The 27,501-nt window shown below is 48.4% G+C and overlaps 1 protein-coding gene across 4 annotated transcripts in view; it reads left to right on the forward strand.

The window, feature by feature from the left end:
* PXYLP1 (2-phosphoxylose phosphatase 1) overlaps positions 1-27,501 on the forward strand; it is a 66,783-nt gene that overhangs the window by 25,048 nt on the left and 14,234 nt on the right. For 3 of the 4 annotated variants that reach the window (XM_045386871.3, XM_045386872.3, XM_065540003.2), the window contains exons 2-4: positions 3,423-3,554; positions 25,553-25,711; positions 26,586-26,712. In XM_045386871.3, coding sequence (XP_045242806.1) covers positions 3,476-3,554; positions 25,553-25,711; positions 26,586-26,712 — 365 coding nt within the window. In that variant the 5' untranslated portion in view covers positions 3,423-3,475. Of the gene's footprint in view, positions 1-3,422; positions 3,555-5,932; positions 6,002-25,552; positions 25,712-26,585; positions 26,713-27,501 lie in introns of those variants that run through there. The other variant, XM_005545945.5, reaches the window with a different exon arrangement.

Consider the following 27,501-nt stretch of genomic DNA (forward strand, 5'->3'; position numbering starts at 1 on the left):
CAGAGGCTGTCCGAGGAGAGTCAGAAGTGGGAGGGTGCAGACCCCAGAGAGTATCAAGGAGAAACGGTGGATGTTCCCACTGTTCAGCAAATGAAAAGTCACAGATAGGTGGGGATGTCAGCAGTGCAGACTAGAAGCAGTCAGGCAGTTACACGATCCCTGCCATCTGGCTAACCTAACATATTTAAATCTAAAACTAAATATAGCTTCTTTCCCAAAAAGCACTCCACATATTAAAGAACATAGACAAGATGGAGATTTTCATGTCGTGCCTACAGATGAGGATATTGAGATCTAGATCCTGGCTTAGAATTTCCTGGTGAAGATGCAAGGCATTTCCTGTTTATTCTATCGGTTAGCTTTTGCTTTGTATGAAACTCCCAAAACTTACTGGCTTAAAATAGCAACCATTATATTTGCTTGTAATTCTGGGGACTGGCCATGCAGTTCTTTTAGTCTGGGCAGACCACTGATAACCATCTGCTGGTGGCGTGGCTGGAGCAGGGTGGTCTGGGATGGCCTCATTCACAGGTGTGGTGACAGCAAACTGTCACCACAGTTTGTTTGAAGGGAGCATCAGCTGGGACGGCTTACCTTGGCTCCATGTGGTCTCTCATGCCCCAGCAGTCTGGCCTAGGGTCTTTACATGGTAGTCTCAGTGTTGCAAAAGTAGCAAAGGAAGACAAGCCCTAATGCATAAGTACTTTTCAAGTCCCTGCTTGCAACAGATTTGCTGTTGCCCCATGGTCAAAACAGGTTCCTCCGCCAAGCCAAAAGTCAGTATAGGAAAAGACCGGGTAAGCCCATGGATACAAAGGGCATGAAAAAATTGGGGGCTGTTACTGCAACAATTTATCATGCTATAAAACCGAGACTTATAGCAAGTAGCCACTGTTTCCACCGAATGCCTGCCTGAAGACAACTCTAAACCATACAGTGGCTAATCCCGTATGAAAAGGCAGTGTTGGCTGGGTGCAGTGGCTCACACCTGTAATCCCACCACTTTGGGAGGCTAAAGCAGGCAGATCACCTGAGGTCAGGAGTTCGAGACCAGCCTAGCCAATGTGGTGAAACCCTGTCTCTACTAAAAATACAAAAATTAGCCGGGTGTGGTGATGGGCACCTGTATTCCCACCTACTCCGGAGGCTGAGGCAGGAGAATCACTTGAACCCAGGATGCGGAGGTTGCAGTGATCCAAGATCGCACCACTGCACTTCAGCCTGGACTATAAGAGCGAAACTCTGTCTCAAAAAAAAAAAAAGAAGAAGAAAGAAGAAAAGGTAGTATCAAGTGAGACCATAGGAAACATGCTTAGCTGTTCTATTGGCCTCTCCCGCCAGTCAGGGAAGGGGAAATCCCTTAAGAGCATGGAAGCAGGAAGTGGTTGAGGGACAAGACCTGACCCAGCAACAGAAACAAGGCCCTCGCTTCCCACATGCAAATGCAGGGCAACCAGCAGGCAGGTCGGCCTCTGAGGTGATGACACAAAAGACACCACGCGGCATCAGAAACCAGAGGTGAGTGATTCCCCAGGGCCAGCACAGTGGCTTCCCAGTCCCAGAGTGAGAGGCCTGAAGACAAGATTTGTGCCAGAGCTGCGGAGGGAGGGATGCGCAGGAGAACACGTGTACGTGTAGTACTGAGCTCGGAGGCACTGACTCTTGGTTAAGGATAGTGACTCATGGGACAGAAGCGTTTCCCTCAAACTCTTCCTTTCCATTTTGGGCCTGGGAGAATGGCTCCCACAAAGAAGGGTGGCAAGAAGAAAGGCCATTCCGCCATTAACCAGATGGTGACCTGAAAATACACCATCAATATTCACAAGCATATTCAAGAAGCATATTGAAGAAGGGGCTTCAAGAAGGTGCCTCTCCAGCACTCAGAGGGATTGAAGGGGAGGGGAGTTCAGATGTGCGCATTGATACCAGGTTCAACAAAGCTGTCTGGGCCAGAGGACTAAGGCACGTCCCATACCATCATGCGCGGCTATCCGGGAAACATAATGAGGATGAAGATTCAACAAACAAGCTATTTGGTTACCTATGTACCTGTTACCACATTCAAAAATCTAGTCATTATGGATGAGAACTAACTGCTGATTGTCAAATATGCCAAACAGAGTTATAAAACCACAAAATCAATAAATAAAATGAAATTGGGATCTGTTTATTAACAAAGATGCTGGTTGCTGGACACACAGGTGCAATCATAAGGTACAAGTGTATTTTCATCAATCTGTTAGCAAATGTTCTCTTTTGGTAGAAAGTCTGACAGGTCCCTTAAACAAGTGGGTTTTCAAAGTCACCTTCTGGGCCCTTGGGGAGGAGGTGGGAGGCAAGGGGCTCCGGGAGTCTGGCTCCTGCTTCATTCCCAAAAGTTGTGCTTTTCATAGTACAGCTTATTGAGATAGGATTCACCCCAGGTGTACAGCTCAATGGCTATATTCAGTTATATTCGCAGTTATGCAACCCTCATACATTAGCAGATGAGCTTTTATCTGATTTTATCTATCTGGTCTCTGAAGGAGATTATATTTGAATGGGGAAAAGATTCAAGTTTGAAATTACTGTTACAATCTAACTGTAGTTTAAGAACCATTTCTAGAGAGACTATGGTTTGCAAGTTCTCTTTAAAATCCCAAAGAGACCCAGGAAATAAACTTGACTTCTAAAACTGATAGGGTAAAAGTTATAGTAGTCATTCTTTTTTTTTTTTTTCCCACAGAAGGGACTTTTAGGGCTTTATTCAGCTTTTTTAAAAAGTCCTTTTGCACACTTCTAATGTGGTTAGGGGAATTTTGAATAGGCAGAACGAGGCTTCCAGAAGACCCATCCATACAGCTGAAATAGGCTTAGTGGTCCAGGATGAAAGGTGGTCTCAATTAGCAGATGGAGCCAGTCAGTGTAGGAGCAAATCCTTTTGCACACCCAAACCATCCCCCAAGGAATTACTGTAGGACATGTTGCAAGGATTGTTGTTCAGATTAACAATTACTATTAAAGAAGACCAAGATCATTTCAACAGAATGTCCATCAAAAAACGTTGAAGATGTAAAGTTTAAAGGTCACAGCAAGATGAGTCCATGTGAAGATTTCCCTCATTGTCCGGCACACTGTAAATACTCAGTAAACATCCTTTGTGTTTTTCCTTGAGAAGGTCATGTCTGTAAAATATCTCATTCCCTGTTGATGTCAGATAAACAAAGCATTCATGAACTGGTTTTCTCCTACTAACTCGAAGGGAGCATTCTCTTCGCTTGGGCTTATTTGGGGGCACAGACTAATCATGGAGCATGCTGTTGTTCTCCAGCTAGACATGTATGCTTCCCTGCCAGGGGACTGGGCTAATCAGATTATTTTCAGTTGACAAATTTGGTTTTCCATCTCTAAACACTCATTTATCACCTCTGCTTTATTCACAGGACATGTTCCCGATTTGAGGTGAAACCATGAAGAGAAAATAGAATACTTAATAATGCTTTTCCGCAACCGCTTCTTGCTGCTGCTGGCCCTGGCTGCGCTGCTGGCCTTTGTGAGCCTCAGCCTGCAGTTCTGTGAGTAGAGCCGGGCACTGCAGGTCGTGGGAGGGTAGGGGCTTCGTACGAAACAAGGAGGCCCCAAAGCCTTGTTTTATAAATGAACAACAAAGTCTTTTTATTGTTGGCGCTCACACTGGCCGGTTGCAAGGAGGGACCCTAAACCACCAAGCAGTGTGCTGTGTGCTCTTTTGACTTTTGCATGAATTCCTGAACTGCCTGGTTATTCCTAGATTTTTTGTTCAGATTCCCCAAATGGAGACGCTGAGTGGCCCTGCTTGACTTATGCTGAGCTTCACAGAGCAGAGGTGTTTGGCCCTTTGATTGGGTTCTTGAAAGTTGGGTGTCTGTTTAGCGTTCCGTCAGCCGCGGGGCTGGAGTTGTTTGGGGGAGGGTGGGGAGATTAGGTCACTAGTATCAAACCCACCCCACAGGCAGCAGGGGCTGCATGGGAAATCCCCTGTGACGAGACAGGAGCACTCTGATAAAGCCAGGCCATGGGCCTCACCATGCAGCATCCTCCACTGAGATTCCTAAGCTCAGGCCAGGCCCCAAATCTGTGCACATTACAGTTCACCTAAGAGTGGCTGTTCTCAGACACACATGTGGCCCCAGGATCTCCTTAGTGGCAACCCCTCAGTGGTGGCCCATGGTCTTCTGGGAGGCCCCTTGCCCTCCTGTGGCCCCTCTCTGCTTCTTCTGTGCTCAGATCCTGGTGCTCCTTTGCCAAGAGCGTTCTCCTCCTCACCCCTCTCATCCTTTCCCTTTCAGCCCTTGCCTTTTCTCCTCTAGGACCCTTCCGGCAATCCTTAAGGGTTTGGTGCTTCTTTTATATACATCAGGATGCCCTGAATCTTTGAACCTGTTTCCCTCCCTCCTTCCCTTCCTTCCTTCCTCCCCCTCTCTTTTTTGAAATAGGGTCTTACTCTGTTGCCCAGGCTGAAGTGCAGCAGCACGATCACAGCCCATTGCAGACTCAACATCTGAGTTTAGGAGTTTAGGTGATCCTCCCACCTCAGCTTCCTGGGTAGCTAGGACTGGAGGCGTGCACCACCACACCTAGCTAATTTTTTGTATTTTTGTAGATACAGGGTTTCACCATGTTGCCCAAGCTGGTCCTAAACTCCTGACCTCAAGTGAGAACATAAGTGTTACATAAGCATAAATCTGTGCATTATGAATTACTGCCATTTTTTACAGCACAATAATAAGCAACCAATAAAGCAATGAAATAAATGGAGCAATTAAACTCCATTTCTAGAGAAATGGGGAAATTCTAAAGTCACAATTTACCTAGAAGGAGAAGAGCAGTAAGAATGTCAGCCTCCCAAAGTTCTGGTATTACAGGCGTGAACCACTATACCCAGCCCCCTCCTTTCACTAACCATGCACTATTATAATTTTCAGTTCTTGTGTCTTTTCCTTCTACCAGATTGTCTGCTTGTTGAGAGCAGGACCACATCCTGTTTCTCTCTGTATCCCAGGAACCAGCACTGCCCAGCACATAGTAATATTTTGTAAATGTCTGCTGAATGCATTAATCCATGCCTGCTCTAAAAAGCAGACCCTGATTTTCTTTCCTTCTGTTGCTGTGTATTTAAAGCTGAGAAAACATCTGTGCGATGCCAGGAATTGTGTGGTTGCTGTCACCTGCCTTCTCTCCATTTAACCACCTCACCTTGATGGGTGGGAGACAAGCAGTTGGCACCCACACCGCTCAGGACAGCTGTGTGAGGAGGGGCATTTCTGTTGCAGTTTGAATGATGGAAAGAAGGGCAGGTGGCTGGGTGAGAGGAATGTTATGAGTGCACAGAGGAACATGGGGAAGGCTTGGCTGTAGGAGAAGGTGGTTTCAGGAGAGGAGGCTTTGAGGAAGTTTCCCTGATTCACTTCCAATTGTGACATATTCCCATGCACATGCATATGACAGACTATTTCTAATAGTAAAGAGAATTAAAAATTCTCGTTTTATCCTTCCAGAATTGGAAAAGAGGTCAAAAGAAGGTGGGCATCAGAAGTTTAAAAATATTCCATATGGCAAATGAATTGTAAAATATGAATCATTTCCAAAAAGTGTGGTAAGATTTTCAGTAGTTTAATTGTTTATAAATTTTCATTAAAAATTTTCCATCCTTTGGTTGGAGAGGTAGGATGTTACAATCAACCCTGATTTTATTTTGAGAGGCTGACAGGTTCTGAGACATGAATGTGTGTTACTTGTGTTTGTGGCATTTCTCTTGCATGAGGTGGTTTCCACGTCACTGAATTGGCCTGTGTGTTTTGCTTATATAACTCTTCTGAAAGTACCTTCTGTTTTAGGACAGCCAATTTTCAGCCATACTTTTTTAAGGAAAATTTTGCAGGGTAAATTAGCCTGGCTGGGTCTGAGCTCTTTTATTCTTGGATACGTTGGAGATCGGAAAGATATTAAGATATGGACGTTCTTACTGCTCTTCTTCTTTTAGGTAAACCGTAACTTTGGAATTTCCCCATTTCTGTAGAAATGAGTTTAATCGCTCCATTTATTTAATTGCTTTGTTGGTTGCTTAGTATTATGCTGTAAGAAACGGCACTAATTCATAACACGCAGGTTTACGCTTATATACCACTTATGTTCTCATTCTTATCCTAAAATATGTGGACTTTTTCTTTACCATTTCTTCTTATTTTTGAATACCAAATTAGCACATATAACTATTTTAAGTAACATATTTGAGACAACTAAGTATAACTTGGTTTTCTCATGCTTTAAGTAAAGAGTATGGCTTTGTTATCTGAAATGATCATATATTTTATTTGGTCTTGTTGGTAGTTTTCTTTTTCTGATGTTTTGAATATGAAAAAGAAATAGCCCAGGATACGATTCAAAAATCAGATTGCTTAAATAAGTATGTCTTCCTCTGGAAACAGAAAGTATATAGTGAACCCACATACATTTATTAAGTGCTTATGTGTGTTTGACATTTTCCTACAGTGTGGAGGTGGAGGTAGTACGGAAATACAGAAAAGATTAAGATACAGTTCATAGTTTCTCAAAATATGTTCATCTTAAATGGTGCTCATGACTTGCTACATGCTAGTAGTCTTTAATAAAAATAATTCCATTTATGTTTTCAGGTCTTTAATGTTTTGTGTTTGGAAGGTGAAACATTCTGAAATTTCTGATGTTTGAATTGTAGAAGGGAACAGACAAGGCATAGATATTTTTAGTTATTGTGGTTAAAATATGTACAAGTGGAAAAATAACTTCAAATTAAAGGACTCCTTTAGTGCAACAAGGAAAGACTGTCAGGATGTGAAGACTTAGGAATCGTGAGTTATGTTTCTGCTTTTTGTGCTCATTTGTAATCATTCACTTCCTTCCTTGGCCGTTGCATTTTCTTAATGCTGATGTTATGCTCATTTCTCCATGTTCTGACCACCACTCCCAAAATGGTGGCGTGACAGGAGCACGCAGGCTCTAGAATCATAATTTCAATGTCAGCTTCCCTGCTAAGCGACTGTGTGTCCTGTTCCTTCTTCTATAAAATAGAGTTAATTATTGCTGTTTTGCAAGGTTGCTGTGAGAACAGAGATGTTATGGGAAAACCCTTGGCTCATGGAAGCATAGCCAACGTAAACCCTTTAAGCAAACCAGCGCAGAGTTCTGTCATAGTGCACCATCATCAGAAACCAGGGCTTCTGGTGTTCCAGAAGTTGCCAGAGCTTATGTTACTTCAGCCACTTGGTGGGGAAACCTTTTGAAATAGATCACACATGTATTTGTTTTTAATCAGAGTGCGTTGGCCATGATGGGGTTAATTTATACTGAGCACATGGCACCCATATCTGGGGTTTTCCTCTTGGGCAAGGCCCCGATTGGCCAGAGCAGAGTCGAAGGGAATGCTCACGGTGAACTGGAGATTCAGATTCCCAGTGGGAAAAGAGGACAAGAGGAGGGCTAACCTGCAAAAATGAGAGTGGGGGTTGTCGTCAGTATCTGAAGGGCCCTCTCTACAAGAGGAGGTGAACGTGGAGACACATTTCAGTTAAGCATATGGTAGAACTTGCTAACAGTCAGTGCCACGCAGAGGTGGAATGGATAGTGTGTTCTCCGTCACTGGAGTCTGCAAGCCCTGGAGGGCTGCTCTTTGAAGAGTGAAGTATTGGACAGGTCATTGAGTCTGATCCCAGTTAAAGTCTCTTTAAACTCTGAGGTTTGATGAATTTTATCTTTTCTCATTGATCCAGTGCCATGAGTATGTGACACTTTGTTCTTTAGCGAATGTTCTTTAGTTTCCACTGTGTGTTAGGCCCCAGGCTGAGAGTTTAATCTCTCATGGGCCCCAGGGAGTTCTTTGTCCAGTGGAAAAGAATCATAAGCAGACACCCTGGAATACCAGGTGCTGTGTGCTGGGACGGGTAAGAGGCAGCAGCACAGTGGGGTCAGAAAGAACATGGGCTCTGGAGCCAGACTGCCTGGATCAAATCCTTGTCCTGTCGCTTACCAGCTATGTGACTTCAGGCAACTTCTTTACCCTCTCTGTGCCTTGATTTCCCCATCTGTAAAATGAGGACAATGATAGTTCCTATTTCATAGGGTTGGCAAAGGATTCAGCGAGCTAATATTTATAAAACACCCGGAACAGTACCTGGCACATAGTAATCACTACGTATGTGTTTGTTAAACAAATGAATTAGAGATCATTTATGGAAGGGTAGTATGAGAGACTAGAGCACAGGAACCCAATCCATCTCGGAGTTGGGGAGGACCCCCTAAAAGAGGTGGCATCTGAGTTCATCCTTTAAGGAAAGCAGGAGTGGTCAAGGAGGCAGTTGAGTACAGGTGCTCCTGGCCAAATGTGCAAAGACAGAGTAAGAGAACAGGCCCGGGTGAGTCACCTGTAGGTAACTGTGAAGTTGGAACGAAGTCTGGGACCCACCTCCTATCACTATACTATTTCTGAGGCTGTGAGGAGCCACTGAAGACAGGAAGATACCATCAGATTTGTGTCTTGGAAAGACTACAGTCCAGCACATGTTTTCCAAAGCACCTTCATCAGAGGCACCTGGGAAGCTTGTCAAAATGCATGTTCCAAAACCAAAATAAAAGCACATTTTGTGCCCTTCCTTACAGTATCAGAATCTTGGTGGTAGCGGAACCCAGAAATCTGCATCTTTAACAGACTCCCTGGGTGAGTCTAATGCACACAAAATCTAAGAACTGCCAGTTCAGAGGCTGGTGGAAAGGGTGATGCTGGGAGGCACCTCGGAAGCTGTTTTGCTCATCTAGTAGCAAGCTGAGGGTGGCCCCAGTGAAGGTATTGACCCTGAAAGGAAGAAGCAAAGCCAAGAGACGTCATGGTGGTTCTGTGGGACTCTAGCTAATTGAGTGGTGTCTTGGGGCTAGGATGCTGGGGTCGAGGGGACTACCACGGCAGCCAGGAGTCTGGCTTGGGGAGTTCAGTAGACACTTCATTCATGCATGCATTCATTCACATAAATGTCTCATCTCCTTCTGGGATAAGTCTGCCAAAGGTGGAAGTAAATTCTCAGAACACAGATTGGGAAGTCAACCATGTGGGGCTAGTGGCTCCCTGGGTCTGAAGGGAGAGGCCAACAGAAAGTGCTCAGAGCGAGAAGGGAAGTGGGACAGGGCCCAGGCAGCAGGACAAGCTGGGGGCAGAGCAGGAAAGAGACCAGGCTGGGAGGAGTCATTGAAGGGCATGGACATCACTGGAGGTAGCCAGCAGGCCACTGGATGCAGTGTCCTGCCTGAGAGTGGACCTGACAGTCTGAGGCCTGTAAGAGACCTGTCAGAAGCCACCATCTGGGGACTTTGTATTCCCTGCTGGTGAAGCCCTGGTTTCCGGACGACCAGGGCTCCTTGGAGCAGTGGAAGCTGCTCCAGACCAACAGCCTGTGAACTTGTTTTGTTTGGCCCAACCCCTGTTTTTAGATTTTTAAATTTATTTACCAGTGTTTTAAAACTAGGCAATTTCATGTAAACTTCCAGCCCCTCTTTGAAAAACCAGACTCTCCAGCAACCTGAGGCCCGCAGTGCATTACAGGGGCCGCTGGCAGGAGCCAGGCAGCTGAGTGGGGTCTGCCTCCCTGGGCGGGGGTAGTGCTCTCCTGGTCGCCACAGCACCCACCTGCCCAGTCCCTCTCAGCTTCTGAATTTGTGCCCTGTGGTGCAGATGGAAGAGAGAGCCAAAGAAGAAAATCTGGGCAGACAGAGGACAAGGGGCCACGAAGGAGACAGAACAGCAGCAGCCAGGGGGTGGCCTGCGGACAGGAGTGGTCTGGAAGCCAAGGGGGCAACCTGCTTAGAAGTTGTCAGGTGGGGAGCTGAGGAGGCCTGCTTAGCCAGCTCTGTCTGTGTGAGAGAGGGAGAGACAGGAGGGGAGAGAGGGAGAGATGGGGAGAGAGAGGGAGAGATGTGTAGAGAGGGAGAGATGTGGAGAGAGGGAGAGATGGGGAGAGAGAGGGAGAGATGGGGAGAGAGGGAGAGATGGGGAGAGAGAGGGAGAGATGGGGAGAGAGAGGGAGAGATGGGGAGAGAGAGGGAGAGATGGGGAGAGAGAGGGAGAGATGTGGAGAGAGAGGGAGAGATGGGGAGAGAGAGGGAGAGATGGAGAGAGAGAGGGAGAGATGGAGAGAGAGGGAGAGATGGGGAGAGAGAGGGAGAGATGGAGAGAGAGGGAGAGATGTGGAGAGAGAGGGAGAGATGGAGAGAGAGGGAGAGATGTGGAGAGAGAGGGAGAGATGGGGAGAGAGAGGGAGAGATGAAGAGAGAGGGAGAGATGGGGAGAGAGAGGGAGAGATGGGGAGAGAGAGGGAGAGGTGTGGGGAGAGAGGGAGAGATGTGGGGAGAGAGAGGGAGAGATGGGGAGAGAGGGAGAGATGGGGAGAGAGAGGGAGAGATGGGGAGAGAGAGGGAGAGATGGGGAGAGAGAGGGAGAGATGGGGAGAGAGAGGGAGAGATGGGGAGAGAGAGGGAGAGATGGAGAGAGAGGGAGAGATGGGGAGAGAGAGGGAGAGATGGAGAGAGAGGGAGAGATGTGGAGAGAGAGGGAGAGATGGAGAGAGAGGGAGAGATGTGGAGAGAGAGGGAGAGATGGGGAGAGAGAGGGAGAGATGGGGAGAGAGAGGGAGAGATGGAGAGAGAGGGAGAGATGGGGAGAGAGAGGGAGAGATGTGGAGAGAGAGGGAGAGATGGAGAGAGAGGGAGAGATGTGGAGAGAGAGGGAGAGATGGGGAGAGAGAGGGAGAGATGGGGAGAGAGAGGGAGAGATGGAGAGAGAGGGAGAGATGGGGAGAGATGGGGAGAGAGAGGGAGAGATGGGGAGAGAGAGGGAGAGGTGTGGGGAGAGAGAGGGAGAAATGGGGAGAGAGGGAGAGATGTGGAGAGAGAGGGAGAGATGTGGGGAGAGAGGGAGAGATGGAGAGAGAGGGAGAGATGTGGAGAGAGAGGGAGAGATGGGGAGAGAGAGGGAGAGATGTGGAGAGAGAGGGAGAGATGTGGAGAGAGAGGGAGAGATGGAGAGAGAGGGAGAGATGTGGAGAGAGAGGGAGAGATGGGGAGAGAGAGGGAGAGATGGGGAGAGAGAGGGAGAGATGGAGAGAGAGGGAGAGATGGGGAGAGATGGGGAGAGAGAGGGAGAGATGGGGAGAGAGAGGGAGAGGTGTGGGGAGAGAGAGGGAGAAATGGGGAGAGAGGGAGAGATGTGGAGAGAGAGGGAGAGATGTGGGGAGAGAGGGAGAGATGGGGAGAGAGAGGGAGAGATGGGGAGAGAGGGAGAGATGGGGAGAGAGGGAGAGATGGGGAGAGAGAGGGAGAGATGGAGAGAGAGGGAGAGATGGAGAGAGAGGGAGAGATGGGGAGAGAGAGGGAGAGATGGGGAGAGAGAGGGAGAGATGGGGAGAGAGAGGGAGAGATGTGGGGAGAGAGAGGGAGAGATGGAGAGAGAGGGAGAGATGGGGAGAGAGGGAGAGATGGGGAGAGAGAGGGAGAGATGGGGAGAGAGAGGGAGAGATGGGGAGAGAGGGAGAGATGGAGAGAGAGGGAGAGATGGGGAGAGAGAGGGAGAGATGGAGAGAGAGGGAGAGATGGAGAGAGAGGGAGAGATGGGGAGAGAGAGGGAGAGATGGGGAGAGAGAGGGAGAGATGTGGGGAGAGAGAGGGAGAGATGGGGAGAGAGAGGGAGAGATGGGGAGAGAGGGAGAGATGGAGAGAGAGGGAGAGATGGGGAGAGAGAGGGAGAGATGGAGAGAGAGGGAGAGATGGAGAGAGAGGGAGAGATGGGGAGAGAGAGGGAGAGATGGGGAGAGAGAGGGAGAGATGGAGAGAGAGGGAGAGATGGAGAGAGAGAGGGAGAGATGGGGAGAGAGAGGGAGAGATGGGGAGAGAGAGGGAGAGATGGAGAGAGAGGGAGAGATGGGGAGAGAGAGGGAGAGATGGGGAGAGAGAGGGAGAGATGGAGAGAGAGGGAGAGATGGAGAGAGAGGGAGAGATGGAGAGAGAGGGAGAGATGGGGAGAGAGAGGGAGAGATGGGGAGAGAGGGAGAGATGGGGAGAGAGAGGGAGAGATGTGGGGAGAGAGAGGGAGAGATGGGGAGAGAGAGGGAGAGATGGGGAGAGAGAGGGAGAGATGGAGAGAGAGGGAGAGATGGGGAGAGAGGGAGAGATGGGGGAGAGAGAGGGAGAGATGTGGAGAGAGAGGGAGAGATGGGGAGAGAGAGGGAGAGATGGGGAGAGAGAGGGAGAGATGGGGAGAGAGAGGGAGAGATGGAGAGAGAGGGAGAGATGGGGAGAGAGGGAGAGATGGGGAGAGAGAGCGAGAGATGTGGGGAGAGAGAGGGAGAGATGGGGAGAGAGAGGGAGAGATGGGGAGAGAGAGGGAGAGATGGGGAGAGAGAGGGAGAGATGGGGAGAGAGGGAGAGACGGGGAGAGAGAGGGAGAGATGGGGAGAGAGAGGGAGAGATGGGGAGAGAGAGGGAGAGATGTGGGGAGAGAGAGGGAGAGATGGGGAGAGAGAGGGAGAGATGGGGAGAGAGAGGGAGAGATGGAGAGAGAGGGAGAGATGGAGAGAGAGGGAGAGATGGAGAGAGAGGGAGAGATGGAGAGAGAGGGAGAGATGGAGAGAGAGGGAGAGATGGGGAGAGAGAGGGAGAGATGTGGGGAGAGAGAGGGAGAGATGTGGAGAGAGGGAGAGATGGGGAGAGAGAGCGAGAGATGTGGGGAGAGAGGGAGAGATGGAGAGAGAGAGGGAGAGATGGGGAGAGAGGGAGAGATGGGGAGAGAGAGGGAGAGATGGGGGAGAGAGGGAGAGATGGGGAGAGAGAGGGAGAGATGGGGAGAGAGAGGGAGAGATGGGGAGAGAGAGGGAGAGATGGGGAGAGAGAGGGAGAGATGGGGAGAGAGGGAGAGACGGGGAGAGAGAGGGAGAGATGGGGAGAGAGAGGGAGAGATGGGGAGAGAGAGGGAGAGATGGGGAGAGAGGGAGAGACGGGGAGAGAGAGGGAGAGATGGGGAGAGAGAGGGAGAGATGTGGGGAGAGAGAGGGAGAGATGGGGAGAGAGAGGGAGAGATGGGGAGAGAGGGAGAGATGGAGAGAGAGGGAGAGATGGGGAGAGAGAGGGAGAGATGGGGAGAGAGAGGGAGAGATGGGGAGAGAGAGGGAGAGATGGGGAGAGAGAGGGAGAGATGGGGAGAGAGGGAGAGACGGGGAGAGAGAGGGAGAGATGGGGAGAGAGAGGGAGAGATGGGGAGAGAGAGGGAGAGATGTGGGGAGAGAGAGGGAGAGATGGGGAGAGAGAGGGAGAGATGGGGAGAGAGGGAGAGATGGGGAGAGAGAGGGAGAGATGGAGAGAGAGGGAGAGATGGGGAGAGAGAGGGAGAGATGGGGAGAGAGAGGGAGAGATGGGGAGAGAGAGGGAGAGATGGAGAGAGAGGGAGAGATGGAGAGAGAGGGAGAGATGGGGAGAGAGAGGGAGAGATGTGGGGAGAGAGAGGGAGAGATGGGGAGAGAGAGGGAGAGATGGGGAGAGAGAGGGAGAGATGGAGAGAGAGGGAGAGATGGAGAGAGAGGGAGAGATGGAGAGAGAGGGAGAGATGGAGAGAGAGGGAGAGATGGGGAGAGAGAGGGAGAGATGTGGGGAGAGAGAGGGAGAGATGGGGAGAGAGGGAGAGATGGGGAGAGAGAGCGAGAGATGTGGGGAGAGAGGGAGAGATGGAGAGAGAGGGAGAGATGGGGAGAGAGAGGGAGAGATGGGGAGAGAGAGGGAGAGATGGGGAGAGAGAGGGAGAGATGGGGAGAGAGAGGGAGAGATGGGGAGAGAGGGAGAGACGGGGAGAGAGAGGGAGAGATGGGGAGAGAGGGAGAGACAGGGGAAGGGGCGAGAGAGACGGGGAAGGAAAGAGGGAGAGACGGGGGGAGGGGGAGAGAGAAAGAGCGTGCATAGTTTCCCTGGGAACTCTCCACCTGCAGAGCTATCATGTTTCTTGTGGCCCCGATCCCCTATATCCCCTTCCTTTTTCTGTGCTGCTTTTCGGTCTGATATCCGCTAAGAAAGAAAACAACAATGCTTGATAGAACAGTGAGTACATTATCATAGAACTGCCTCTGAGTAGGCAAGCGAAGAGCCCTGACAGGTGCCAGGGTGCTGTGACACCTTCCTAGGTGGTTCAGACCCTCGTGTCCTCAGTCCTGCTCACTCTTGTAGATGGCCATTAGCATTTGTGGTTTCGCCTCTTTGCAGAGACCCCTGAGATCTGTAGTACATGGTGACAGTGACTCTGCTGAGGCACACATCTGGATGAAAGTAGCGGGAAGTGAGGTGCTCAGCCGCTGAGGAAGCCAGGTCCTGCCACACAGCCAGGGGAGGTGGTTGTCCTCTGTTCTTTGTCCTGTGTACGTTCAGTGGAGAAAAGCACAGAGTGATATGCTTGAATCTGGGGATGTGTGAAGATCTCAGTATGCTTCATGGAAAAGGTTTGGGGATGTAAGCCCTTAGAATGCCCAGGGTCTAACGTACTGTGTCCTCTATCCTAAAAGCCCCAGTGTGCTTCCTCCTGGGCTTTTATTATGTTGAGCTGGAGACAAAAAGTATGAGAAATTGAAAGTGAAAGTTTACAGTTTTAACCTAAGAGTTCTGTCATATCGCCATCTCATCACTGTGACCAAAGTTTTAAATTTTGTTTTTTTTTTTATTAATTTTGGTCCTTTTCTTAACGATTTTACTTTCTGTGTAATTTCTGGGAGTTTTAATTTTGCTTTTCCTCAGAACACTTTATGTCCAGTTGTCACATAGAGTTAAATATCTACAGGTGAAAAAAAAAAACCACCATAGATGAGTGACAAAATTAAATCTGACAAATAAGCTACTGTCACAATTTCTTAAGCTCATGTTGTAGATGCATTGGAGTGAGAAAGTGAGAGTATCATGTAGCAGGTTCTTCTGCAAGCTGAGAATGGACACATTTATGTCTGTGGGTCATTTCTAGTTTTCTCTCAGGGTGGAGCTAGATAATGGCCTCACCCCCTCCCTCCCTCCTTCCTTCCCTCCCTCTCTGTCTCCCTCCCTCTCTCCCTTTCTCCCTCTCTCCCTCCTTCCCTCTCTCCCTTTCTCCCTTCTGCCCTTCCTTCTTCTTAGTTCCTTATCTTAAAGAAGTTCTTATCAATAACTAGATGAGGGGATAGAGATATCTGTTTAAAGATGTTTACTGCAGCATCATTTGTAATAGGAAACAAAGGAGAAGGCAACCAACTTGTACAACAGTAAATACCCCATTACCTCATGATCACGTAGACCTGTATCTATTGACTTCGAAGGTGTGCATAATATATTAAATTTAAAAATAGTACCTTTATATGGGGGGGGGAGAGAGAGAGAGAGAGTGAGTGTGTGTGTGTGTGTGTGTGTGTGTGTGTGTGTGTCTTGAGTCAGCAAGAGCAAATACTAGCATGGCTAGTTAGTAAAAATAGAAAGCATCAGTAGAAGTATTCAGTGAATTCAGGAGAGTGCCTGTAGATCTCCAAGATCCACTGAAGAGATGAACAGAATAGAAAGCCACAGGATTTACATGGCTGTACCCACTGCAGGGAGAGCACGAGGCCAGCTGGAGTCTGACAGGCAGAGTGTGCACCCGCTGAGCGAAGCCACCCAGCACAGACCCCACTCACTCCCTGTTGTCTTGGCAACAGGGCTCTGGCCCCATGCTGATGACATTAAAAGGAGGAACCCCACCTTGAAATGAAGTGAATACTGATCAGAGGCAGAACCCTGTCACGTACTAGCAGCCTCACCTTGCGAGAGGGAAGAGGCTGATCTAAAAGAGGCTACAAGGGCAGAATCTGAATCCTGTACACGAGGGTGAAATAGGGCAGGCACCTGGGAGAGAGCTCTGGGACTCCCTCACCATCCTAACTTCACTACCATCCTGCCCTCCTGCCAGTGTGGCTGCCACACACACTGCAGATGCACTGTGCCTCAGAGTCATAGCTCAGGGGTGGGTTCAGGTGAGAGAGGATGGGGAGGTAGGTGGGATGCATGGCCCCTCTCTAGGATTTACCTGGCTGGAGCTTCGGCATCACCTCTTGCCTCTCTTTGCCTTTCTCTTTTCCCTGTGTCATCCGAGGGGCTGGACTCCACTGGCCAGGGGTCTGCCTGTCCTCACCAGCCCTAGGTATCTACCAGAGGGTGGGGCAGCTCTTGTGGGATGTCCAGATGCCTGAGAGTACAGGCCCCACCCTGGGCCACATTCTCTCTTTCCTTGAGGTGGCCTCCTCAAAGCCCCTCACCTGCCTGGCTGTCTCTTTTGAGCCTTTACAGAGAAGGCAGACAACCCACCCACCCTCAAGGACAGCTTGCTGGTTTGGTGGCCTCAGTAGGTTGCAGACCTTTGAGACACAGGAAACTTATTTGCTCCTCTGGGGAGAGAGAACAATGTCCTTGGGCCTTAGTGACCATCCATCACCATTCCCACCAGAGCAGGGACAGAAGCACATGTTTAGCCTCTGGCAGGGCACATGGATACTTAAATACACTAAAATATTCCTTGGGGTTCTCTGGGTGGTAGGATTTATTTCCTTTTCTTTTTATACTTTAGTGTTGAATGGCTATTTTAGGATGAATTCGTGTTTTTATGAAGCCTGAAGATCCCTTTTTATTTTGAAAAAAGAAAATGTGTTCATCTCTTCTTTAGTGTTGAAATTGAAAACCTGTTTCCAGGTACGTTGTGTTCTTAGCCTGAACCCGTGGACTTCTGCGTTGTCCCATGGAGTTTCAGGGGTCCAGTAAACCCCCAGAAGTCAAATTCACAAGACTGTGTTTAAGGTACTCTTTCAGAGATAAGGATCAATAGTTTTTATCAGATTCTCAAAGATGAGGGTCATAACCTTCATGACCCAAAAAGGTTAAGGAGACAGGTTCTTTTCATGGTTCTTTTTGGAGGCCTGTCCTGGAAATCTCTTATTTCTAGCTTCTGTCTTGATGTGGAGTCTGGTGTTGGCATCATCTAATCCAATGGCCCTGTTAGGGTCAGGCCAGTTACCAGCAGCTCCCAGAAGAGTGTGGGGTTTCCCCAACCCTCTGAGAGGCTGCAACTGGGGCTCAAGCCAAGGCCACAGGGGAGCCCCCATGCCCTAGCAATGGGTGGACTTAGGTCCCGGAGGCAAATGTCAGAGGAAAGGGTCAGGGAGGGAGGAGATAGAGCTTGCAAATAGCCCAGGGAGCAGAGCTCCAGGCTGATAGGATATGCCCAGCCCTGAATTCTGCTGGAGTTCTCTGGCTCCCTGAATGCTACCAGGCGTATCAGAAGCACTTAATAAATTCTTACCTAATGTGGTTCACCATGAGGCAACATTAAGAATGAGGAAAACAAGAAAGGTTGGTGTATTGCGGCTCAAAGTGGATAGATCAAAATGGGAAAAGCGGATTCAACTGTTTGATCAATCTCATTTATATAAAACCAAGTGTCTCAAAGTCTACGAATGTGGGCTGGACTTCTCCCATTTCACCTGTATAACATGATTCCCACTCCGGCCTTTAAAAGCAGATGATGAGAGGCAGATAACAACTGTGGGCTCTTCGTTGTGGTTCTGGTTTTCATTTGACGGTTACAGTGCACTTTTAAAACTCAGTACAGGTTAGAGACAGGGTGGACATTTAAGATAATTTAGTGGGTTGAGGAGCACTAAGGGAATTGTGGGAATTGACAGAGCGAGTCATTATTCCTTGGCAGATCAGTGAAGGAGAGAGAGAATTCAAGAGACTTTCGGTTTATTTGGGGGAGAAAATTGGAGAAATTAGGTGGCAGGACTGGGGGTGTTTTAGCTTATGAGAAGGCACTATCTCAGATAAGCTGAATGTATTTAAGGGAGCCAGAAAAGCTGCTAAAATTGGAGTGGCCGAGAGGAGAAGGGAGATTGGCTGGTTGTGCTTTTGTGAAGGGGTGGACACAGGGGTTTAATAATATCCCTTCCAGATCCCAAGTTGAAGGGAGTGCCTTTTAAGAGCCTGCAAGAAACAGGAATAATCACATCCAGGGGATGGATGCAGAAAATAGCATTCATTCATTCATTCATTTATAAGATGGGGTCTCACTCTGTCACCCAGGCTGGAATGCAGTAGTGTGATCAGGGCGCTCTACAGCCCCAAATTCCTGAGCTCAAGCGATCCTCCTGCCTCAGTCCCCCGAGTAGCTGGAACTCTAGGCATGCACCACCATGTCCTGCTCACTTTTTTAAAAATTGAAAATAGCATTTATTGATTCCTTACCAGAATCCATTCACAGGTGGTATCTCATCATCATCGTTACCACCCTGATCTGTAGGTATCATCACCTTCATTTGACAGATGAAAGAAGTGAGGCACAGAGAGCAGGGATACTTGCCCCAGGTCACACAGCTAGGAGGTAACAGAGCCAGGGCATGAACTCACATCTTTGTAATACTATAGCTCATTTGCAGCCCCCAGCCCCAGGCTACCTCCCTGCATTCAGAACCATGGTAGCAGGGGCAACTGAGGACGGACTTCAGTGGAGTTCCAAGGAAAAAGTGACTATAATCCCCTAAGGAAGTGACTAGCCCAGTGCTGAAGTCCCAAAAAGGACAAGGCAGACCCTGGAGCTAAGAAGGTAGAAAACAGATAGTGGAGCTGGACCTTGGCCCCGAGAGGTTCTTCGCTGGTGTTGTCAGTGGGGTGACTTGTGTGGCAGGTGAGCCCACAGCAATGGAGACAGAGCTGAGCCAACACTTTAGCCTCATCATGCTCACATTTCCCGGGAAACTCTGGATCCTTGATACCCAGCTGTAATCTGCCAGGTGTCTGTGTAATCAGGTGATTTGGCTGTCACACAGCATGAGGATGGCAGGAGGGAGGGGTTTGGAAGCCATCTGAGTGCCACTGCAGAAGTGTCTTCCACATGGGACAGCCTGTCTTTCCCGGTAAAGTCCCTTATTGGCACAGCTGACTAGAGTCAGATCCCCATCCCTGGGCTGGTTAGCACGGTGGAGACATGGTCCTGGAGGAGCAGCATGACACCCCCCACCGGGCCATGGGGTTGGCATGAGAAGAGGAGCTGCTCCCAAAGGAGGATGGGTCTGTCTCCACAGAAGGAAGTGGGAAGAAATGAGCTGACCTAGGGATGGGGCCCTTCCTTGTGCTCCATTAAAGTCAGTTTCAAGGCACCTGTGAGGAGCTTGCATACAGCAGTTTCCTAAGGCACGAAGAAGGCCACGTATGCAGGTAGATTTCTGTCCTCAGCCCTATCCCAGAGCCTTGGTATAGGGAGGTGACCTGGAGATCAGGGAGATTGGCTTGGCACCCTATGGGAAAGAAACTGGTGTGTCCTTGTGCAAGTCAAAGTAACTCCCAGATAATGAGCTAGCAGCAAATGCTTGGCTGTAACTTTATCTGCTGCCCCTATGGGTTGTTGAGTTTCAGGGATAACTAAGGTGCCCTGAGGTTCAAAGGCCAGACAGGGGCTTGTGGCCTAGCAACCTGTACTCTTATGATCTGACTCTGACCCTGACCTTTTCCCTCCTTTTTTCTGTTCCATGGGGACCATCAATGGAATAAACAAAAATCAAAATGAGCAAATCATCGTTAGATGAAACATGTCTCTAGACAAGTTTCTAGTGTTGGCTGCCAACCAAAGTCTAATTGATTAGGTCATGTTTTGCTTAAAGCTGTTATTGACCCTTCCTGGGCTCTCTAGAGGGACAGAACTCATGGGCTCTCTAGAGGGATATATATACATATGTGTGTGTGTATATATATATATATATATATATATATATATGGGAGTTTATTAAGTATTAACTCACATGATCACAAGGTCCCACAATAGGCCATCTGTAGGCTGGGGAGCAAGGAGAGCCAGTCCGGTTCCAAAACTGAAGAACTTGGAGTCCGATGTTCAAAGGCAGGATGCATCCAGCACAGGAGAAAGATGTAGGTGGGAGGCTAGGCCAGCCTCTCTATTCATATTTTTCTGCCTGCTTATATTCCAGCTGCATTGGCAGCTGGTTAGACTGTGCCCACCCAGATGAAGGGTGGGTCTGCCTTCCCCAGCCCACTGACTCAAACGTTAATCTCCTTTGGCAACACCCTCACAGGCACACCAAGGAGCAATACTTTGTAGTCTTCAACCCAATCAAGTTGACGCCCAGTATTAGCCATCATCTCTGGTAACTTCCCAATATTTTCTTTGTATCCATATCTTCACTGCATCATTTCCATACCTGCACGCCCCAACCAGCAACCAGGCAGTGCAGGGGGCCCCGTGACTGAGAAGGCTATTTTCTTATGGTCCATGTGCTTTCTCCCCTACTTTTCTTATTCAATGTCTGACTGTCCCCCACAACTGGATTGTAAACCCGGTGAGGGCAGAGACCTTGTCCATTTTATTCTCTGAAGAATCCCCAGCATGTGCTGCATGCATGTTGGATGGCCGGATGGACAAATGCATGAATACGGAGCTTAGTGGGTGAGCAGGCCTGGGCTTACAGGCTGTAGGACTTTGGGTAACTCCCTTGACCTGCCTCTGCCTGAGGTCTACTATCTGGCTGATGGATACAACTCTAGGTTGAGATCCAAAGCTGGGAAAAGCAGAGAGAGGATCAGTTTGGCTTGCATCCTAGCTATAGCTATGGGACTGTTTACTAGTAATACACACGGAGTCATCCACTGTGCGTTTGGGAGATGGGGTGGAGAAGGGTAGTGGGAAGGGAGCCTGCATGGGATAGCATCTGGTTGTTTTACTCATGATTCTAAGAAATGTGTTGGTTGCTTTTGAGAGGGAGGGTCCCAAGGAGATGCTTTAGAGGTCATGTTCTATGTTCTCTGCCATTTCTTTGAAATTGCGACCTTATCGGCATCTTTACACATGAGGGTTGTAGATGTGTGGACAGGATGAAAGTGATCGTAGATGAGATGAGCAGAGAACGCTACCATAAAAGAGAGGCTCATTTCCAAAGGTAGCTTATGGAAATGTGCCCTCCTACTTGGTAATCACACCACAGAGAAATTGCATGCCTATTGGTACAGAGTTAATCATCAGTAAAGGATATCTCATATCATGTTATTCATGTTGGTCCTGGTGGCACAGTGGCCCCAGGGCACTCATTTAGATTTATGGGTTTTCCCACCTACATAAAGAAACTTGTTATCCTTCCATCTATTTATCTGCCCACTATTCTTTCTGACGCCCCCACAGCCTCTTTCTCTTGCCCTGTGACATCTGAGCTGCTGTCATCTGCTTGAGGTCAGCAGAGTTTCTAATTGTCCCACAGGCCAGCTAGAGGCACAGGGGGCCTGGGCAGAGCCTGCTGGGAGGAGCAGTGTCCTGGAGCAGTGTCTACCCCAGCCCCTGGGTCTGTCCCTCAGTTCCCTTTATCTAGATGATCAGGGCAAGCCTCAAGAGCTGATGTGGTGAGTAGCACCACACCAGGGCAGAGGCGGGCTGCAGCCTGGGGTCTGCTCCTCCAGGCCCCTTCCCAGCCTTCCTTCTGGAGCCCAGCCTGTACATCGACCCTGGTGAGGCCATCCTGACCAGGCCTTACGGGACCCAAGGCATATCCTGAGCCAGCTTGCTGACCCTCATCTGCCGTGTTCGGCTGTGCTTCACAGCCTCCCCTCTGCTCCTCTCCTCTTCCCCTCCACACAGCAGCTTCATCAGCCTTTCAGGCCCAGCTAGGTGTCTCTTCTGGGAAGCCTGTCTTGGATGCCCCTCACCCCAGACTGGCTCAGCAACCCTCAGTGCTCCACATGAGGAGTCCATGAGATATTTCCTCAAAAGCATGGAGCACAGCATCTGGCCCAGTTCAGCAGGTATTTTTGGAAGACCTATCCTCTGTCAGTCAGCAGGGGACATAAATGTGAAAGAGGCACAGTCCCAGCCCTTGATGGCAGGGTGACAAACTGGGACACTCCTGCTTGCATATGCTATGCTGTGAGCCATGGCGGCAGCAGGAACTGGGTAGGCTCATAGAAGAGGGATATGGGAACTATCTGGGGATTCAGGGTGGGCTTCCTGGAGGAGGTGATCCCTAGGACCAGTTACAGTGTTGGCCAGATTTCAGGAGCAGAGGGTGAGGGTAGAGTTACCAGCAAACAGCGGAGCATAGGTGAGAAACATCCTGTGGGGTGGGGCGACTCAGAGCAACTCAGAACAGTGAGAACCAGGTTGGGATTGGGGTCAAGATGGAACTGGGGTCAAGACTTCTCCTCACAGCTTCTATGGGTCAGGACCTGTTTTGAATGCCTGGTATTGGGAGAGCCCCTTGTGGACTGATGCCATGTCCTGGTGACTCAGGGAGGCACAGATAGTACAGGGTGATCTCACATTCTGAACTAGTGGACGAGGTTGACAGGCCCAGATACCAGAGGAAGCAGCAGATAAAATCTTTCTGGATGGAAGGTCTCATTCTGATCTTTATCTGTGGTTTTCAAACCACTGCTTCTTTGGGTCATGGGTGTGTCGTTTGCACCCGACCACCATGGTTCCCAAGTGGCAGCCACAACAGGCCTCACCCCGGGTGCTTACAGATGAACTAGCAAACTGTGGGCACTCTAGGACACTCACTGTCCTCACCTGTGCCCCTCCATTTCTGTGTCACTCATATTATCCTGTCTCCTTAGCTGCTTCTCTCCCTGGCCCAGACCGTAAGGAAGTGTGCCCACAGGCATGGCCAAGGGACCAGGACTTGGTATATTTCACAAAAGAGCAGAATCAAGGACTGAGCCAGCCAGAAGGGCCAGGTCCCTAAGAGACGGCCTTAGCACTTTTCTATATTTCCATGCTCTTGTGCTAATCTCCCTGTAGTGAATTCCCTCTGAACACCTGGGCTGTGTTAGTCATCCTAGCACCTTCCAACTACTGGAAAGAAAGTGGCTCTAGGAGCAACCAAAGGGCTAATGTTGGGTGGGTGAATCACCAGTTCTGTATCTCTCTGATTGTTGTTTTGGTAACACAAGTAATGATGGGAAATATGTTCACTGTAAAAAAAAAAAAATGCATACCTAGACAGCATAGAAATACAGAAATATATATTTCTATACATATAGAATACATTAATATGTGCTTACTATAAATATATATAGTCATGTACCACATAAAGACTTCCATCAACAACAGAACACATATATGACAGTGGTGCCATATTATAACACCATATTTTTACTGTATTCTTTCTATGTTGAGACATGTTTAGATACACACGTACTTACCATTGTGTTACAACTGCCTACAACATTCAGTGCGGTAACAGGCTGTTCAGGTTTGTAACCTAGGAGCAGCAGGCTGTTCCAAATAGCCTAGGTGTGTAGAAAGCTCTACCAGCTAGGTTTGTGTAAGTACACTCTATGATGCTTACACTATGACAAAATTGCCTAAGGACCATTTCTCAGTGCATCCCCATTGTTACGCAACTCCTGACTGTACGTATGTGTGTGTGCGAATATATGAAACAAGTAAAAATACTTTCTCACGCCCCATTCCATCCTTCCCCAGCAGAAAACCACTGCTGTGTTATGGTGGGTAACCTTCTAGACATTTTTTCTGTGCAGTTACGTAATAAACCAATCCCTGTATATTTATGCATTTATGGTTTTTTTTTTCTTTACACGAAGATTATATCAGTAGCCAGTGACTTGGTGTATTCACTTCACTTAATTTATCTTTGATTCTTTTCCCTTCTTTTTAACTGGGCTAGAACGTTCCACAGCAGGGACATAACATTCTGTTCTGCTAGAAATGGATATTTAGGTTATTTCCCTTTTTTGTTATTACAAACAGCACTGCAGGGAATCTCTTTGGCCATATATTTACATTTGTGTGTGTGGGCATCGCTATCTTTATACATACAGAATGGATTCCAAGGCACAGAATAGTACACAAAATGGAATAGTACACATATTCCATTTTGATGGCTACTGCCAAACACTCCTGAAAGGCGCCAATTTCCACCCTCCCCTACGACGTTTGGAAGCGTCAGGTTCTCACACCCTTCCCAATATTGAGTGTTATCATTAAAACATGATTTGCCGGTTTGATGAGGAAAAATTATTAATATAGTCTACTGTTTGACTTCTGTTTCTTTAATCATGAATAAACTTAATTATGAAAAATAATACCACATTGTTTTATATTTAATCTTAAGCATCTCTTCATGTGTTTATTGGCCATTAGTATTTATTTTTCTGCAATTGGCCTGTTCATATCCTTTAATGATTTTTCAGGTGTAGGGGCTCTTATGGACTTTGGATATTAATCATTTGTTAGGTTAGTTGCTAATATTTTTCTCTCGGTGTGTTGCCTGTCTTTTATCTTTGTTTATGGCATCTGTTTGCCAAAGGGAAGTTTTAAATATTTATGCAGAAGAATCTGTAGAAGTAATTAGGGAATTTACATTGATTTAGGCTGGTGGTTGGTCCCTGTTTTAGCTATTGTTCGTGTGTATGTATAGATATTATGGTGACTAATAAACCTTTTAGAAGTTAAATAGATCTGTGAGCACACTTATTTTCATTTATTTCCCTCAATGGGCGGATGCTGAAAGTATGACTATTACTGTGTTGGGAGTTGTAGAGGATCTATGATGCTGTAAACACATTCCCTAGACATGGAGAGATTCGGGACCACTGAGATAGAAGCTGTTCACGAGGGTTAGATGGCTGACCAGCCCCACATTTCCATTCTTACAGATTAGCATCCAAAAGAAAAAGAACACCTCTTCTATTGTCTATATGTCACCCATCTCGGGGAAAGGGAGTCCAGTTGCCCCATTACTATCCTTATTGACTCTGGTCACATGTCCACCCCTATCAGAGGGTAGGGACACCGTGACTGACAGTCCAGCCTGACCACACGTTGTGGCAAAGGGTCAGCTCACTAATGGAATGAGGGTGGTAGATGGACAAGCACACAGACTGCAGGACCCACACATGCCACCCCAAGACAGTGGCAGGGAAGCTGGCCCGAAGTCAAGGAGTGAGTGTGAGACAGTCTTTCACCCACCACACATGCCTTGGTCATTGGCTTTCTTCTGTAAAGTGCTCTCATGGGTTAAATGAGTGATTCTGAAGGCCCACAAAGCATAAAGCAGATGATGATAAATGGGGTATGTCAGACACCCACATCTGGCACCTAGCAGGTCTTCAATGAGGGATGACGGTTTTCCTCCTTGTTACTGGAATTGAAGGGCATTAGGAAGAGGTAATCAGGTCCTAAGAAGTTAGTGTGTGAGTTCTTCCTCCAACTGCCCTGAGTGAGGCCCCTTTGCTTGGGAGGCCCCCCTGGTGTTGAGTAGATGGCAAGGAGAGGGTAGTGGCAGTGAGGAAGGGGCAGGACACACTGGGGCTCAGAAGCCCTTCTCGAATGGGAAGCTGACTTCTGCTCCACTGAAGTGTACCCTGATTCTCAGTGCAAGAATAGCTCCTCAAAGTGAAATCCAGCCCTGCACTGGGCCGTGCAGCTGGCCTGGTGCCCCAGGAACTATGCATCACAACCTGCCTTGCTTCATTTCAGTCCACCTGATCCCGGTGTCAACAGCTAAGAATGGAGTGAGTAGCAAGAGTCGAAAGAGAATCATGCCCGACCCTGTGACGGAGCCCCCTGTGACAGACCCTGTTTACGAAGCTCTTTTGTACTGCAACATCCCCAGCGTGGCTGAGCGCAGCATGGAAGGTAGGCCTGACTGTGCCGCCAGGACAGACACCCCTTTGGGGACTAGTTATTCCAGCAGCATTGCATAGCGGTAAGTAGCAAGATGGCCAGGACCCAAGTGCTGCAGTTGCCACCAGGCTGTGCCCTTGAATGAGTTCCTGGGTCCTTGCATTCTCCTCTATAAAATGGGAGTAACTTGCAGGACTTATGCCTGGGACTGGGGAGGTTTCAGTAACTGCTCTGAACATACCACGTGGCTCACGATCAACCCACCACAAATGTTTGCCATCATCATGATCTTCAGTGAGACAGCAGCAAGGTAGAAAGGTGGCCTTGGCAGGCACTAGCGCAGCACGTTGAGACACTCTGCTTTTCAGGGTAGCCTCTTGGGACTTAGGATGTCCACAGGATGTCCTGCTGGCGTCTTGCCATGGAAGTGAGGCAATTTCTACAAGTTTTGCTTTTCTAAAAGTGTATCAGAGCATAGTGTTGAATCCTTATTGATCTCTTTGTGGCCTCCCTTGTCTTATGAAAGATTTAAAGCAGAAATCGTTGTTTCTAGTATTTCCGTGGATCTCTCCCTAGTCTGTGCCTGTGAGTGAGGCCACATTAGTAGTCATGCCCACATTTCACCAGCCTCCCGTGGTTTCCAGGAGGTCTGGGACATAATCAGCCTACTCACGTTCCTCTGTCCCGCCTTGTACGACTGTTCAGTGGCCCCCATCCGGCATGGCAGCCAGGGCCCCTTCACTGTGGCTCTGCAACCCCATGGTGGCCCCTGCTGCCTCCCGCTCAGATTCCCGGCACGAACATGGCCAGGTCATCCCCTTGGCCCCCTTCTAAAAGGATTGACACCTATTGAGTGATAACCAGACAATGTGCTTCTCTCTCACAGGTCATGCCCCGCATCATTTTAAGCTGGTCTCAGTGCATGTGTTCATTCGCCACGGAGACAGGTACCCACTGTATGTCATTCCCAAGACAAAGCGACCAGAAATTGACTGCACTCTGGTGGCTAACAGGTAAATTGCACTTTTTCTAAAAGTCATTTTCAAGTATCTGTTATATCCTGTAGGATGGAGAATCACAGGATAGGTGAGTGACCTACACTTGGTGAACCATACTGTTTGCAGGAGCCTGGGCTCAGAGCAGTCCTACATGTGAGTGCCATTTTACAGTTGAAAAGACGGAGGCCCACAGAAGCAAGGACACCTGTTTGAAGCAACACAGCAGATATACTGAGCCCAGGCCAGTCTGCGGCTCACCCTCCCACCCTGATGTTTTTCACTTCAATAAACAGTTGGGACACCGTACAGCGAGCACTGAGTTAACAGTCCTCCACCCCAGCTCACCTGCTCCGTTCAGAGCAGCGGGCAAGCCCCTTAGTGCCCTCTGAGCCTCAGCCTCCTACCTCTGAAAGGGGGATCACAAGGCTCCCCCTGCAAGGTTGGGGCAAGGAGTAAGTGAGATGACACAGACAAATGCACATTAGCAATTGCCGGGCTATATAAATGTAAGAATTATTTTACCCTTCTAATTTTTCACAGGAGTAGAGGCAGCCTGTTCTTGGTTGAAAGCCCTTAGGATGAAAAATATTTGAACAGAGAGTGGAAATTGTATGGAAATGGCATGGCCCTAAAATTAGAGGCATAGTTAGCAATAAAATGTTGGGCTAGACCTCAGCAAATGTGTCTGAAGGCACATAACATTCTAGCAGAGTTTACTGAATGAGGTCGGGAGATGAAGGAAGTGGGGAAGACGTTATTTTGATGGAATGCTTCTGGGGTGCCAGCCTGCCCCGGGAGGGCGAG

Source organism: Macaca fascicularis, chromosome 2 (genome assembly GCF_037993035.2).
Source record: "Macaca fascicularis isolate 582-1 chromosome 2, T2T-MFA8v1.1".
Taxonomy (NCBI): domain Eukaryota; kingdom Metazoa; phylum Chordata; class Mammalia; order Primates; family Cercopithecidae; genus Macaca; species Macaca fascicularis.